Source organism: Monodelphis domestica, chromosome 2, assembly GCF_027887165.1.
Source record: "Monodelphis domestica isolate mMonDom1 chromosome 2, mMonDom1.pri, whole genome shotgun sequence".
In the NCBI taxonomy this organism is placed as follows: domain Eukaryota; kingdom Metazoa; phylum Chordata; class Mammalia; order Didelphimorphia; family Didelphidae; genus Monodelphis; species Monodelphis domestica.
The window spans coordinates 23,420,470-23,436,575 of NC_077228.1; the positions used below are offsets into that span (position 1 = coordinate 23,420,470).

Consider the following 16,106-nt stretch of genomic DNA (forward strand, 5'->3'; position numbering starts at 1 on the left):
AATCCTTCCTCAGGAGCTTGCTAGCCATGTGACCCTGAGCAAGTCACTATATTTTTCAATTTAAGGTTTCTCCTTCCATAAAACAGATAAATAAAAAGTCCCTGCCTCTCAGTTGTTTTTCTTATCAAAGGAGACAATATAGGTAAAGCTCTCTTCAGACCTCCAGAGATGGGAGCTGTTATTGACATAGTATGAGAATTGGCCTTGCTCCATCAGACTGTCTTTAAGTCATTCTCTCCTCCATGTCAGAAGCTTTCTAGCACATTTCCCTGCTATTAAGTTTTATTATGGTTTGGACCTGAATCTTTTAATTGGTGGTCACCAGGGATTTAATGACTAAATGCCAAAATGAATTACTAAAATAAAATGGAATTTATGGTAGTTTAATTTACAATAGAGGGAAGATATAAAGGGAGAGAGAGGCAGAGCTCCAGCTTCCTCTGAGCCAAGTAGAAATTCTAAACCCCAACCAGGGGAAAGGAGTCTAAAGATGATGGGCCTTTTTCAGAGGTTCACACCTCCAGAAAGGGCAAGAAAACTAAGTCAGCCTTTACACTCATCACAGTGACCATCTAAAAGGAAAGCAGTCTGAGGTCTCCTGCATGAGCTTCTCCAGGGGTCCAGTTCCACAGCCAAGTGTCTTCACTCCAAGTCTGAGTGTCTGTCTTCTAGTTTCTCCTCGAGTGTCTGTCTTCCAGTCCAACTCCAAGTGACTCTTCCAGTTTCTCCTCTGAGTGATTCTTCACTCCAGCCCAACTCCGAGTGACTGAATGAATCGATTCCTCTTGTATGCCTGTTTCCTCTATTTAAAGATCTTTTTCTCTTGTGTCACCTCCCCTAAATTTTATGTCTACCAATCACAGCAGATCCTCCTATCCAGGACTTCCCACTCAATGTATGAAATGAGTGTCACACCCTTTGTAGTTAGTTTACCCCTTTTTGTGGTTAGTTGACACCTTTTGAGTTGGTTAACACCTTTTTATAGTTAAAATGGGTAGATCTACTTTAAATACTGAGTTATCACTTTGGGGATTAAAATCTAAAAATAGACACCTTCATTGTTAAAATCAGGAGATAGCCAAATCCAATCTTCACACGACCTTGAGCGCCCCCACCCCCACCCCCCTTGTCTAGGCCATGAAATTTGAAAGGACTTGTTTCACAAGGATCTTTTGTTGCTTTCTATAAACACAACCATTGCTTAATGCCAGATCAAAAAGAATGAAGAAACTCAAAATGCCCATCCCTCCCAACAACAACAAAAAGGAATGGAATTCACAATAAATGGTTAAGAAATAAGGGGGAAACGGTTAAGGATAAATAGGGATAGAAAGGTTAAATAGGGTTAAAATGGTTAAGAAAGGGATAAAAATTAATAAATATAAGTATTTAAAAGAAAACTTTTTCTCTGACTTTGGACTACTCACTTAACTTTTCTATATCTGTTTCCGTAAAAAGTCATTTATAGTGATGGCCTTTGAGAACCCTACCAGCCCCAAATCTGTGATCTAAGCCTATAAGAGGATGGGTTCTGTGCCCCTTGGGTTTAGGAACTCTGTGCTATCCAGATACACATTAACTTTTCTAGCTTAGTTTTCCTATGAGACCAGAAACATTTGAGGACAAATGGAGGTTTTTCTGGGTTTTTTCTTACCATTTTTTTTTTAATTTTGGGGGTAACATACAGAATACTATTTAGTGGCCTTTTGCTTTGAATTGAATTGTCTATGTAAAAGTGGTAAGAAATGTACCTACTAATTTGTAAACTTGTTTCTTCTACTTAATTTTTTAGATTTAAAGTATCAGAGCATTAGATGCTAATACTGATGCCTACCTTGCTTTCAATAGCACAGGAATTGTCCACATATCGAGCCCATAGGAGTTCCCTCAGTAGTTTTCTTTAATATCTCTGACCCTTTCTCTATAAAGCAGGTGACAGGCTGGCACTGTCAGTTACAAAGTAGTTAGAGCTTTGTTGGGTTACTTGGGAAATGTTCACTATTTCTTGTCACATGACCGCTTTCCAAAGAAACTTTTTTTGACAGTCCAAAATTAGATTGCTTATTCAGGTTATTACAGTTCTCCATTTGGATCCCATGCATTCAATTCTGTAATCATTTTTTAAATGCCTGCTGCTTTCCTTTACTTTATAATTTGTTGTCTTGAAATGTATTATCTAATAATAATTTAATCTTTTTTTGGAAATTGTAACTGCTGTGCTTGATTTTTCAAATGTCTGTTTGATTTTTAAAAAGAATATTTAGTTGGTTGTGGGGATGCTGAGACTGGGCCTCTTGAATTTTGGGATCAACTCATGACAGGTCCATACCTAGTTGAGCATTAATATGGTGAACCTCTCAGAGGATGGGTCCACCAGGGCTATATCCAGGAAATGCAAACTAGCCCCAGATCAGAAGCAGCAAGTCAAAGCTTCCATGGGCCCTTGTGTAGCCTCTGTACCGCCAGCCTGGGTAAAATAAGGAGATTCAATTTTTTAAAACAATAATTTAAGAATATTTAAGTAGATGATTTGTTCTTAAAACAGATCACTGGTCTTTTCTTTTTTTAGATGTAGTACTGTGAATAGTCGGTTGGCAGCTTATGAAGTTCTGGTAATGTTGGCTGATAGCTCCCCCTCCAATCTTCAGATTATTACAAAAGAGCTACTTTCTATGCACCACCAACCTGACCCTGCTCTCACCAAGGAGTTTGATGTGAGTATCTGTGATACATTTCACTTTATTTAGCATAAAATGAGAGTATATAAATGCTAGTTGAAAAAGAAGAAGAAGCTACTGTTGTTAAGGCTGCTAGGTGGTGCCACATTAGACAGTCAGGAAGACCTGAGTTCAAATCTTTCATCTTTCCTCATGTGTATTAACTGTGTGATCCTGGACAAGTCATTTTACCTCTGTCTCCTCAACTGTGAAATAGTCATAACAACAGGACATAACTGATCTTGCTGGATTGTTATAAGGATCAAATGAGATATTACTTGTAAAACACTGAGCATAATACGTGGCACAGAGTAAATGTTATATAACTGATTATTCCCTTTCCTTCCCCTCTTGCTTCCCTTTCCCATGGAATAACAAAAATACATGGTTTTTCATTTTTTTGAACATTTTTTTATTTGATCAATTTCAAACATTATTCCTTGGTTACAAAAATCATTTTCTATTCCTCCCTCCCCTCCCCTAACCCCTCCCATAGCCAACGCTCAATTCCACTGGGTATTGCATGTGCCCTTGATCCGAAACCATTTCCATGTTGTTGATGTTTGCACTAGGATGTTCATTTAGAGTCTCCATCCCCAATCATATCCCCCTCGACCCATGTAATCAAGCAGTTGTTTTTCTTTGGCGTTTCTACTCCGACAGGTTTTCCTCTGAATGTGGATAGTACTCTTTCTCATAGATCCCTCCAAGTTGTTCAGGATCACTGCATTGCTACTAATGGAGAAGTCCATTACATTTGATTGTACCACAGTGTGTCGTTCTCTGTGTACGATGTTCTCCTGGTTCTGCTCCTTTCGCTCTGCATCACTTCCTGGAGGTCGTTCCAGTTCACATGGAATCCCTTCAGTTCATTATTCCTTTGAGCACAATAGTATTCCATCACCAACATATACCACAATTTGTTCAGCCATTCTCCAGTTGAAGGGCATCCCCTCATTTTCCAATTTTTTGCCACCACAAAGAGCGCAGCTATGAATGTTCTTGTACAAGTCTTTTTCCTTATGATGTCTTTGGGGTACAGACCCAGCAGTGCTATGTCTGGATCAAAGGGTAGATATTCTTTTGTCGCCCTTTGGGCATAGCTCCAAATTGCCCTTCAGAATGGTTGGATCAATTCACAACTCCACCAGCAATGAATTAATGTCCCGACTTTGCCACATCCCCTCCAGCACTCGTTACTTTCCTTTGCTGTCATGTTAGCCAATCTGCTAGGTGTGAGGTGATACCTCAGAGTTGCTTTGATTTGCATTTCTCTGATTATAAGAGTTTTTCACTTGTATGAGCTTGTGAGGACAAAAAACACTTAGCATTAGCCATTCGCTAATCACATTAACAAAATCATTCAGTTATTAGCTTTAAATCACTAAAGGACACTACTTGAACTCAGAAGAGAAAAACATTTTCAAAATAATCTTATCATTAGCATATTTCCCTTTGTGAAATAGTTCTTTTTTTCCCTGGATATCCCTTGGATCATTCACTGCTTTGTACATGGAACTTTTTTATCATCAAGAAGTGAAAATAAAGACTTCTTAAAGGACACAAACTGTATCATTTTAGTTAAAGCCATTTTAAAAGATATTGCCAAATTTTAAAACATTCTGCCAAGTGCATTTCCACAGTAGGTACTTAATAACATTTTTTTGGGTAAACATCTATCTCATAGGTCAAATGGTAACTTGAATACAGACTAAATCAGGCCCCTTATTGAACATCTTTTCCTTAGAATTGAAAATATACTAACATGATATTGCTTTCTCGCCATATATTTGAACATGAGTCCAAAACTGGGAAATATTTCAGTTCACTTATTTTGGATTTATAATTGTTAGCTATTTTCATTATGCTTTACCCTTTTCTTTTGAATGCAACAAATACTTTTATGCTCTAAGAAATAAGAATGGAGGTGGGTTCAAGAATCCCAGAAAGACTTGTCTGGATTGATGCATGATGAGATGAACAAAACCAGGAGAACCATTTGTAGTGGTGTGAGGTTGCTCCCAATTCTCCCTGCTAACACCAATCAGCAACTGCTCAGTAACTCTCAGTTTTAGAGAGTCTTCCGGGCCACTGAGAAATTACATGCTTTGCTCAGTGTCAAAAAGCCAGGAGGTGCCAATGGTGGGATTTGGACCTTGGGAAATCCCTGCACTCTTTATCTCCCTGTTCCACTGGCTCAAATTTCTGTTGAATATTCATATTCCTAAACTCCCACATCATTCATTTATGACTTTTAAGTATTTAATTTTTCATAAGATGTTTGAGATCTTGATTAAAATGTGAATCTTTGACTTAATGAAAACAATGTTATCCACTAGTAGGACTGCAGATGAAAGCATATGATTTATTACTTGTTTGTTTGGATTTTGGTTTTGAGGTTTTGGTTTTATAAGATGATTCACTTACAAAATTGAATAATATGGAAATATGTTTTACGTGATAATACATGTATAACCCAGATTGAATTGCTTGTCAGCTCTGAGAGGGGGGAGGGAAAAATGGAGGGAGACAATTTGGAACATATAACTTCAGAAACTTATGTGGAAATTTGTTATTAAAATGTGAAGACTTAGGGAACTGTTTTGTCTTATGGAAACATTTGTCCTTTCATTTTTTAAACCCTTACCTTCTGTCTTGGAATCAATACTGTGTGTATTGGTTCTAAGGCAGAGAGTGGTAAGGACTAGGCAAGGGGGGTTAAGTGACTTGTCCAGGGTCACACAGCTGGGAAGTGTCTGAGGTCAAATTTGAACCCAGGACCTCCTGTCTCTAGGCCAGCTCTCAATCCACTGAACCACCCAGCTGCCTCTTTTAAATTAATGTTTGAGGGACAAGGGCAAGGAGGAGAAGGGAACAGGCTGACATAGCAAAACGTTAAGAACCATCATCATCATTTCATGGGTGACAAGCTCTTAAGTAGATTGTTGGGTGGTGTTGAAAAGAAGCCTATTCTACCTCCCTGCTGATGCTTCCTCTCTTCTCTTTCTAGTATCTGCCCCCAGTGGACAGCCGTTCCCTTTCAGGATTCGTGGGGCTCAAGAATGGTGGAGCCACATGCTACATGAATGCAGTTTTCCAGCAGCTCTATATGCAACCTGGGCTCCCTGAGGTTATCTCCTTTCTGCCCTCTCATTTCTACTCTTGGTAGTGTAACCAAAACCAAAAACTTGGAAGAAGTAGATAGTAACAATAGCTAATAAGTGCATTTGGATCATGCTTTCAGTCATCAGTTTAGAACTATGGAAAAGTCTCAGCCTCTTTTCTGTTGGGTAAATGTTGCCTGGATGGCAGGTGAATTCAGTCATTCATTAATTCTAGGATTAATAGTGAAATCTCCTCTAACATCCTATGACCAAGGTGCTTGAAAAAATTTATTCAATAATTATGTCCTTGAATTTCTCATTTGTAGAATTGCTCTATTTTTAAAGCACTAATGCAGATTTGGGGTTGGTCATTAAGTTTAGAGCCCTCCTCTCAGAAATGAGAAAATGCAGGTCTTATCCACAACCTCAGATTCATAAATAATAGAACTGGAATTTTATTCTAAATCCAGAATTCTTTCTACACTGTCACACAGTTCACCCTTAGACTGACTTTTCAGTACAACTTGTGGTGATATACTTACTTGTTATGATTGATTATTTATCCTTTAAACTTCATTACAACCACCTTAATTTCAAGTTTCTGACATGTTTATGTCTGTTGTCTTAACTGATCCTCACTATGCGATGTGCCAAACCAGTTATTGGCACATCCTTTTATAGATTAGGAGAGTTAGTGCCACTTTACATGGTTGGCAATGAAGAGCCCAGACCCCTTGGCTCCAAGTTTGGTGCTCTTTCCTCCACTCCCATTACCGAAAAAGCTGAACGAGGCTTCTGACCAAGTATGGGAGGAAGAGATGAGCATTAGACCACAGCGCATTCAGAGAGAATCAGAACTGGACACAGACAATGCTCAGAGTCTTGGTGACTCTTGAGGGTCATTCACCTAGGAGATAATAACCAATGTCTTGAATAAATGTCTGCAGGATAGCATAAAGCCAGGACAAGGAGTGAACCGGATGAGGCAGAGTTAGGAACCAGGAGGGATCTTAACAAACTAGAACATTGGCCTGTATCTGATAATAAAAGTCTTGCGTTTGGGTACCCCAAAAAAGAACCAACAACACAAATATAAGATGGGAGAGCTGTGGCTAGATAGCAGTAGTTCTGAGAAAAATCTGGAGGTCTTTGAGTATGAGCCAGCAAAAGTGAGATAGAAACCAAAAAATCTTAACACAATCTTGGGGTGCATTAGGAGGGACAGAGATTTTAGGATCAGGGCAGTGGGGTTCTCACACCCTCTGCCAACATCAGATCTTACCTGTGTTTATCAGTGCACCAGGGTTTAAGGTGGACCTTGATTATCTGGAAAGTGTCTACCAGAGGTAGGCAGCCAGGAGAGGGGAAGGCCTTGAGTTTGTGACATAAAAATCATTTGAAGGGCCTATGTATGTTTAGCCTAGAAAAAGAAGTCAGGAGAGGGAGAACGGGACATGATAGTTGTTTTCCAAGAATTTGGACAATTATTATGTGGAGGCCTTAGAACCAGGAACAGGAAATACAAGGAACCAGTTAAAAGCCTGGAAAAACTTACTGCCAATGGAAATAGACTAGGCTGTTTGGGAGGAGTCTGCTAGAGTCGTGTTCCCCCTCCTCGGCAGTCCTCAAACAGAGATTTGTTGCTAAGGGCATTCCTTTGTGTAGAAATTGGACCAGGTGGCCTCTGGGGTCTCTTTAAACTCTAGTTCTGTATCAGGGATAAACTACAGTCTGGAGAATCAAACATCAACACATTTTTTTTTTAAAACCTTACCTTCCATCTTGGAGTCAATACTGTGTATTGGCTCCAAGGCAGAAGAGTGGTAAGGGCTAGGCAATGGGTATCAAGGGACTTGCCCAGGGTCACCCAGCTGGGAAGTGTCTGAGGCCAGATTTGAACCTAGGACCTCCAGTCTCTAGGCCTGGTTCTCAATCCACTGAGCTACCCAGCTGTCCCCCATCAACACATTTTTAAGATTCTCTTGTTAAATAATAATAAAGATGAGAAAGAATGGAGAACACTGATCAGTGTACTCTTCAACCTCATGATTCCATTGAGATTCATGATCAAAACAGACTGCCTTCCTCCTGATAGAGACAAAGGCCCAGAAGGAGACTCATAGATGTATCTTTTGAATATGGCCAATGAGGAAATTAGTTTTGTTAGGTTGTGCATATTTGTAATGGGGATTTTGTGTTTCTTTTTTTCTCATTGGGTTGGGGGTGGGGGTGGGCAGAGTAGGAGGCAGGTAGAGAAAGGCGAATTTTTGCTAACTGAAAAAATAAAATGATTTTTTAAAAGATCAGTATGTCTAACTTAATATTTTCCTTTTAAAGTCTTTACTTTCCGTTGATGATGATATGGACAATCCAGACGATAGTGTGTTCTATCAAGTCCAGTCCCTTTTTGGGCATTTGATGGAAAGCAAGCTGCAATACTATGTACCTGAGAATTTTTGGAAGGTATTTCTCTGGTGTTATTTATTTATTTTCCTACTTAAATATGCAGTGAGTGTGGCTTTTTGAGCATGGTAGCTCATAATCTTAATCAACAGTCTTACCAGAACTAGCATGACTACTTCAAAAAGAAATGGCTTGGACCATTGTACCCACCACTTGGCACTACTTTCCTCCCAGGGATCAGCATGTGAAAAGGAACAATCCTTATTTTGTGGGCCAAATAATTCTATTTCTTTTTACTTTGCCTCATGACTTGGACTTTATAACATTGACATTATGGTTTGCTTTCCCTTAAATCTGCTCCAATGTCTGTAAACACTTAGATCACACCATTCTGTTGTTCTATAAGGTTCAATAGGGTAAAACTCTGATTTACTTCCTTCAGATTGGGGCAGTTGATTTAATAGTCCAGGGCAGAGTTTGGCCCCTTGCTTTCACAGAGAGCATCTATGTTCATCACTATACATTTCACCCCTCTACCAGCCATGTCACAGATAAGCTGCCTCCACTCTTTGCAAGGAGCACTGTAGCAGAGAGCCATGGCTCACCATTGCAGGGAGGACAGTGGGACCCTTCACTTTCTGTCTGTGCCCACATTTGTCCTTCAAAGGACCTTCATCCTGCTTCTTGGTCATCTTTTCGTTTGGCTCCATTCATGACCATTTGTTTCATTCATTCATTTGAGAAACAAAGGATAGATGTGCAGAAAGTTCAATTTTCTAGAAATCTTTTTATTTTTCTTAAGCATTTTATGTCTAATGAATTTTAAATAGATTTTCAAGATGTGGAACAAAGAGCTTTATGTTCGAGAACAACAGGATGCATATGAATTCTTTACTAGTCTCATCGATCAGATGGATGAATACCTAAAGGTAAATAAAAGCTTCATTTTCCAATTTTGAAAACTACTTCCAAAAAATTTAATTTAGGAGTGCTGTTTAAACTGAAATTTGGGAGAGTAAGCATAGGTTTATCATTATAAGAGCATTAGACTTGGAGTTAGGGGAGGCCTCCATCCTTATCCTATTTTTGACCCTTGCTATCTCTAGGACGAGACCCCAGTCAATCACCTGCTCTCAATTCCAATTTCCTCATCTATAAAATAGGGATTATGATGCCAGAACTCCTTAGGATCCTGGGCTGTCCTAAGGTTCTAATAGAAAAGTCTGATAGGTGCTAGGTACAGATCAACTGCTATGAGTAATGGCAATACATCTTGTGGGATGTAGAGCTCAAAGAATCACCAAGATAATGGAGTCAAACCCAGATAATTCTAGAGAGGGATGGTGACAAATTCAGAGTTCTTCCCCAGGACTTCTGTGGCTCTCTTTTTACTATATCACCCCACTGCCTCTGCTCTGGGTTTAACCCAAAAATACATGCTCTATCTTATAAGTTGCAATTTTCCCATTAAAAGATTCCTAGTGATTTCTAGGATTCTTGATTCCTAGCAGCTATTTCACCATGTTGATCCAAAAATAAACTATACCTCTAAAATTAGCATTCTATCGTCAGACCAATAGAGTGACTATTACTCTAAAACTAAATTTATAATCTCACCACCCCACTGGCCCAGAAAATACAGTGTCCGAGTTGGACGTAACTGAAGACATTATTTAATACATTCCCCTTCCTAGTTAATTATTCCCTTCCCTAGCATACTTGACAGATTGTAAGTTCAGCTCCTACTTGAGTACTTTCTGTGACAAAGAAATCAGTATATTATAATGTACCTCATTTCAATTCTGGAAAACTCTTAGAAAGGTTGGTTAAAATATAACAAAACAAATCTTGACTTCAGAGGAGTGGTCATAAATAGCATGAGAGGAACCAGGCAGATTGGCATGGCCACCCAGGCAGAAGGGCCTCCCTGTTCTCAACTCTGTCTGCCTATCAGTATTTTTGGTGGCTCCATCACCTCCATCCTTTTATAATGTGCTTTGTAGTTGTGGCAAGAGGTTTAGAAATGGGAACCTCCTTTTTACAAGACACCAGGCTTGCCCCCCAATATGTTACCCTCACATTATTGACATCCTAGATAGCAGTGGGAAATAAGTGATTTTAGCAGAGCCAAAAGTAACCCTAACCTTTAAGTTCAGGGAACAGAGCTAATACTTTTACTTTCTACAGAAAATTGGTCGAGACCAGATATTTAAGAATACTTTCCAGGGGATTTACTCCGATCAGAAGATATGTAAAGACTGTCCTCACAGGTTAGTACAGCTTGTACTTACCCCATACTTCTAAGGTTTCACTGCATTAACACATTTCAAGTGATGCTTTTAGGAATTTTTAACCTTAGAATCTTAAGCAAAAATGGTGGGTTAAAATGCATTATTTTTTTTTAGAATAGTGACTTACCAAGAAATTGTGATGTACTATTTGGCAAGTCATATTTGTCTGCCTTAGTTCCCTTAACTGTGGAATGGACATAGTAATAGCACCACCCTCCCAAAGTTGTTGTGGAGAACAAATGACATAATATTTGCAAAGTGCTTAACACATGGTAGGTGGGTGCATAAGAAAGATTTGTTTCCTTCTCCTATTTCTGTGATATCACAGTATACTTTGAGATTTTTTTTTTCACCTTTTCACAGCAATAGCATTTTGGAGTAAATTGGGAAGAAGATGAGAAAAATATAATTTTTACCGTACTTTATACCAGTGTTGGTCAAGTATTATATGTGCCAAGCCAGCATAGGGGTAACTCCTCTGTTCCCCCTCTTCCCAGCTCCCGAAGACATTTTTTTGCATGCCCCGCCCCTCTGTCCAGTCATCCAAAGCAAGCACTTTCTCTGCTCTCTCGGGTAATGCCAGGGCTCAAAGGCAGCTGGAGGTTGCAGTTTGGGCATGCAAACTTGAAAACCTTTGCCAGCATTACTTTATAGTATATAACAAAATAATTGTCATCAAACCTAAGTATTATGATTGTTTCTGTGATTGACTTCTTTCTTTATGCCTAGCATCTGATTTAAAGACCACCAGGGCCATTTTGTCCAATAATAATTCCCGTGTGTGCCTTAGACTTCTAGCAGTCATGCAGCTTTTGCTAGAAGACCTCATCATCTTTCAAGTCAGCCTAGTATTCCATTACTGGATACCTGTCATTGTTAAAATATTTTCCTTTTATCAAGCCCAAGTTTGTATCTGGTAGCTTCCTCTGACTAGTCCTGGCTCTGCCTTCTGGGGTCTGATAGAACAAGCCTAATCCTTATTATATATGACAGCCTTTTAGAAGAGTCAAAACCTAACTGTCATGTTGTCCCTCGGTTCTCTCTTTTCTGAGGGAAAAATGTCCCCTTCTTTCTACTAGTTTTGTTCTCTAGCATGACTTTCCCCTGCTTTAAATGTGTCCTCCTAAAATGTGGCGCCTGAGTCTGGACATAGACTCAGACTCAGTCAGAACAAAGGAGAGAGCAAGGGATTCTTTCTTTCCAAGTTCTAGGCCCAGCTCTTTTCTCAGTGCAGCATTTCATTGATCCCATTGGCTTTAGGGGGTTCTTGTAATAGTCTATCTTTGAGTGAACAGGGGCCCTATTTCATATGACCTCCTCTAGAGTCAGACCTCCCTTAATTTGTGTTCTTGAAGTTGCTTTATTAAGGCCACCTTTAAGGCTTTAGCTTTAATAAAGATGGATGTAATTTCCTTAGATCTATAAAACATTCTTGCAGTAGGAGGGTGCCAAGAAGGGTATTTTCAGAACCTGTCAGAAAACAAACACATGAGGTTTGGCTCCAAAAGAGCAACAGTAGGTAATTGCAAAGGCCAGCTAAGGTTTAATGAGGAATGACTGCCTAGGGAGTTGGTGGTTTCTCCGTCTGAAAATCTCTAAGCAGCTTTTTAGGTGAACACTTTATCAGGTATGTTATAAAGGAATGATTCTTGTTCATCCCAAGTATAGATTCAAGGAGACTGCCTCTGTAGTCCTTTCCCAGGGGGGGATTCCATGATCTTTATGGACCAATTCCATCAGCCCACTGTGCCAAGTCATTGATAAAAATGTTGAATAGCACAAGATCAAATTGATGGTCATCCACTAGAGACCTTCTAAGAAGGCATCTAATTGATGAGTGGCCATTCAACCATTCCTGAATCCACCTAATTTTGTGCCATTCACCTTGCCTGGGTTTTTCCATTTTTTTTCCCCCACAAGAATAATGAGTCCAGTCCACATCTCTGATGTGAAGACCAGGATACACCTTGCTTTTGGCCTGTGCTTTCACACATCCCCTGCTCTCCACAAATTTCAGAGGGTTATTATCAGGGCTTAGCATCTATGTTTGCTAGATGTTTCAGAGACCTCTTTCTCTAGTTTTCCTTGGCCAGACTTGAAAGTGCAATTCTATGCTTTCTTGCCATTTCCTTAAGAATTTAGGATTTTAGCCCTTTCTGACCCAGGAGTCACACAGCCAGTTGAGAAGACGAGCGGATGCATGTCCTGAAGCTGCTGTGCCTTGGTGTCTCCAACCCTCCCAGGAGCCTCCTCTTTCCTAGTGAAGCTTCCACAACTCTCTTCCTCCTTTTGTATTTCAGGTATGAGCGAGAAGAAGCTTTCATGGCTCTGAATCTTGGTGTTACTTCTTGTCAGAGTCTGGAGATTTCTTTGGACCAGTTTGTTAGAGGTGAAGTTCTAGAGGGGAGTAATGCCTATTACTGTGAAAAGTGTAAAGAAAAGGTACCGTATTCATGAGCCCTGGCTTCTGTTTTAATGCCTCTCTACCCCTTACTAGGATTCCTCAGTCGGGAATGGGAAGTTTTCTCCAGGTAGCATGGCCTATCCCCTTCTCCCCTCTAGGCAGAGAACTCCTCAGCAATCTTGGATCCTTCCTGAGAGGGATTGTTTAATTCAGCCACATTTTACTGAGTTCCAGAGAGAAGTGATTTCCCCAAGGTGTCATGTAAGCAGCAGAATCTAGGTTCAAATTCAGGTCTTGTTGACCCCCCCCCCCCCCAGTCAAGTTGACACCCCCCCCCAACACAGCATACTTTCTCAATACTGCTTGGAAATTCATGGATTGGGGGTTCATCAACATGATTATTGAAATTTTCTTAGTAAAGATAACTAGTTTTTACCTTTCTTGCAGAGAACAACAGTGAAAAGGACATGTATTAAGTCTTTACCTAGTGTCTTGGTGATTCATCTGATGAGATTTGGATTTGATTGGGAGAGTGGACGCTCCATTAAATATGATGAACAAATAAGGGTAACCATCTGCTGTTTTCTTTGATTTTTCTTTCCTTAAAATTCCTCTCAGGGCCTCTACCCTCTTACATTCTCAAAGAATCCACAGTTCTAGAGGAATGTAGAAAGAGTCCAATTACATCATATACTAAGAAAACTCAAGCTCAGATTCCTTAGAATTATTTTCCAAAATTTTGCATAGCAAGAGATCTTCCACTGTTGTCATTCATTGATGTCTCATGAAACTTAAGTTGTGACAGATTCCAAGTCAAAATGGAAAGAAAGATTTCAGGTACAGGATAGCAGCAGGCTATACACCTGTCATCCATGGAAGGGCCACCTGGAGAGTATTTGGGAGAGGCTTGTCACCAGCTTGACTATAGATGGTCATGGCTTTATCAATAATGGCAACTCCTGCAGACTTTGAATAAGTCTCTTCCAGGGGTTGGGATCCAAACTGGGAATTGGCAGATCAGCTTAGGAGGGATATCAGGCACTCTAGAACCCTTTCCTCTCAGCAGCCCCAACACATAAGAATTAATAGCTGCCATTTTACATGTGAGGAAGCTGAGGCTAAGAGAGGGTGATAGATTTTCCCACCTTCTTAATACCTGATAGACTTGGGCTTTGAGCCCAGGTCCCCGAGTCTCAGCTCCAGGAGACTTTCTTCTGGACCATATTTGCCATTTTGGAGGAATTCCATATTATCTGCATGATCACTTAATGTGAATCTGGTCTTTTTTGCTTTTGGATAGTTTCCCTGGATGTTAAACATGGAGCCTTACACAGTTTCAGGAATGGCTCGCCAGGACTCATCTTGTGATGTAGGTGAGAATGGTCGGCACGTGGACGCAGGCTCTGGAGGTTCCCCACGGAAGAAAGTGGCTCCCACTGAAAACTATGAGCTCGTTGGCGTGATTGTCCATAGTGGCCAGGCCCATGCAGGGCATTATTATTCCTTTATCAAGGACAGGAGGTAAAAAACTGATTTAGGACTTGCTTATACTGGTCCTCTTCCTTCCTTGAATTCCTGGTTAACGTTCATGTCTCCCCCTATTTTTATTTTTATTTTCTCCACACCATTACCTCTCTATCAGAGTTGCACGCTGTGTTTCCTACCTCCCAAGTCAGGTGCTTTACTAATTCTCTTTTCTTCAAATACGTCAAGTTTTTAATGGATTTATCTGTGTTGTTAAAGCACTTTCTAACATAGGTATTTTGTATGCCATCTCATTGAAAAGAGATTATTGTTCTCCTTTTCAGTAATGCTCACTCCTTGTCTTTGGGCTCTAGGGGCTGCGGAAAAGGAAAATGGTACAAATTTAATGACACGGTTGTGGAGGAGTTTGAGTTAAATGATGAGACCTTGGAGTACGAATGTTTTGGAGGCGAGTACAGACCCAAAGTTTATGATCAATGTAAGTATTTACAAACAGGTCATTTTCAGTGGTTTTACATTTCTGATTTACACCCAGCTCAGAAGTGCAAAAAGCCATGCTATATTTTCTTTCTGTTGGCACTTTGTACAATACTTCAACTCACTTAAATACTAAAATTAACCAAAGTATATTTCAGGCGTCTCTTGAGCAAAAACACTTTTATATATTCATGAATATCTCAGGAAGAGTTTGCTGCCCATCCAAATTTAAACATTTTTTTCCTGTGCTCCCTGCCATTTGCAACTTGGAGAGACTTTTTCCTGGCTTTGCAGTGATTGTCACTTAGCACTGTCCAGCTTGTGTGAAAAGACACCACCTCATTACTCCAGGGTTAAGGAGCTCCATAAACCTTCAGGACGGTCACTGGACAGTCTCGTTTCCATGAGAATGCCTGAAGGAGTGGGAAAGAGGAAACCTAAGCATGATTGTGGGGTCAGCTACACCCCCCCCCCCCCCCAAACCAGGCCTTGTCTCTCCTTTCCTCAAGGTAGTTGCAGATGCAGAGCCTAACCATTAGGCACACCAGAGGCCTGACTGAAGCAACAACTTGTGATGTTTTCTAATGACTTTTTCTCAATTTCATCTCCCAAAGCAAACCCATACCCTGACGTACGCCGGCGATACTGGAATGCTTATATGCTCTTCTACCAGAGGGTGTCTGACCAGAACTCGCCAGTGTTGCCCAAGAAAAGCCGTGTGAGTGTGGTGCGGCAGGAGGCTGAAGACCTGTCCCTGTAAGTGTGTTTGCCAGCATCGCTTGGTCTCTGGGCAGCTCTCCCAGGACCCTGGGATGACTCTCAGCAGGCTTCTCGTCTTGTCGATCTCATTAGGGTTGTCCATGAAACCCCAATAGCAAAAGGAAATGTGCGCTGTAGAGCTAGCTCCTCTGATCTAGGTTTCTGGGAGACCTTTGGCACACAGCACATTCATGGGGTTGTGCAACGGATGACTTGGGTGTCTGGGACCCACACACAGCCGGTGTGCCCCCAGACCGTATTCCCTGCCCTGCAGGCTGACCTACTAAGCAGAGCCTCTGCACTCCTGGGGGAGTTCTGAGCCAAGAGTTCCAGGCTTGACGCTCTTCCAGCTTGATGTAGGCCCTGCCAAAGCTTGTCCTCTTCTGGTAAACCTTCAAGATCCCCCCAACCCCACTCCATGTGAGAGAAGGCCTAGGAAGAGACTGTTCATCAGGATTGACTAGTG

General features: G+C 40.6%; 1 protein-coding gene across 1 annotated transcript in view; it reads left to right on the top strand.

Moving 5' to 3' along the window:
• The window catches only part of USP24 (ubiquitin specific peptidase 24), a 174,801-nt gene that overhangs the window by 128,304 nt on the left and 30,391 nt on the right, over nt 1-16,106 (top strand). Inside the window, exons 42-51 of the mRNA XM_003340095.4 lie at nt 2,570-2,714; nt 5,728-5,847; nt 8,159-8,284; nt 9,055-9,153; nt 10,412-10,494; nt 12,816-12,957; nt 13,367-13,486; nt 14,220-14,440; nt 14,758-14,882; nt 15,496-15,637. Coding sequence (XP_003340143.2) covers nt 2,570-2,714; nt 5,728-5,847; nt 8,159-8,284; nt 9,055-9,153; nt 10,412-10,494; nt 12,816-12,957; nt 13,367-13,486; nt 14,220-14,440; nt 14,758-14,882; nt 15,496-15,637 — 1,323 coding nt within the window. The remainder of the gene's footprint in view (nt 1-2,569; nt 2,715-5,727; nt 5,848-8,158; nt 8,285-9,054; nt 9,154-10,411; nt 10,495-12,815; nt 12,958-13,366; nt 13,487-14,219; nt 14,441-14,757; nt 14,883-15,495; nt 15,638-16,106) is intronic.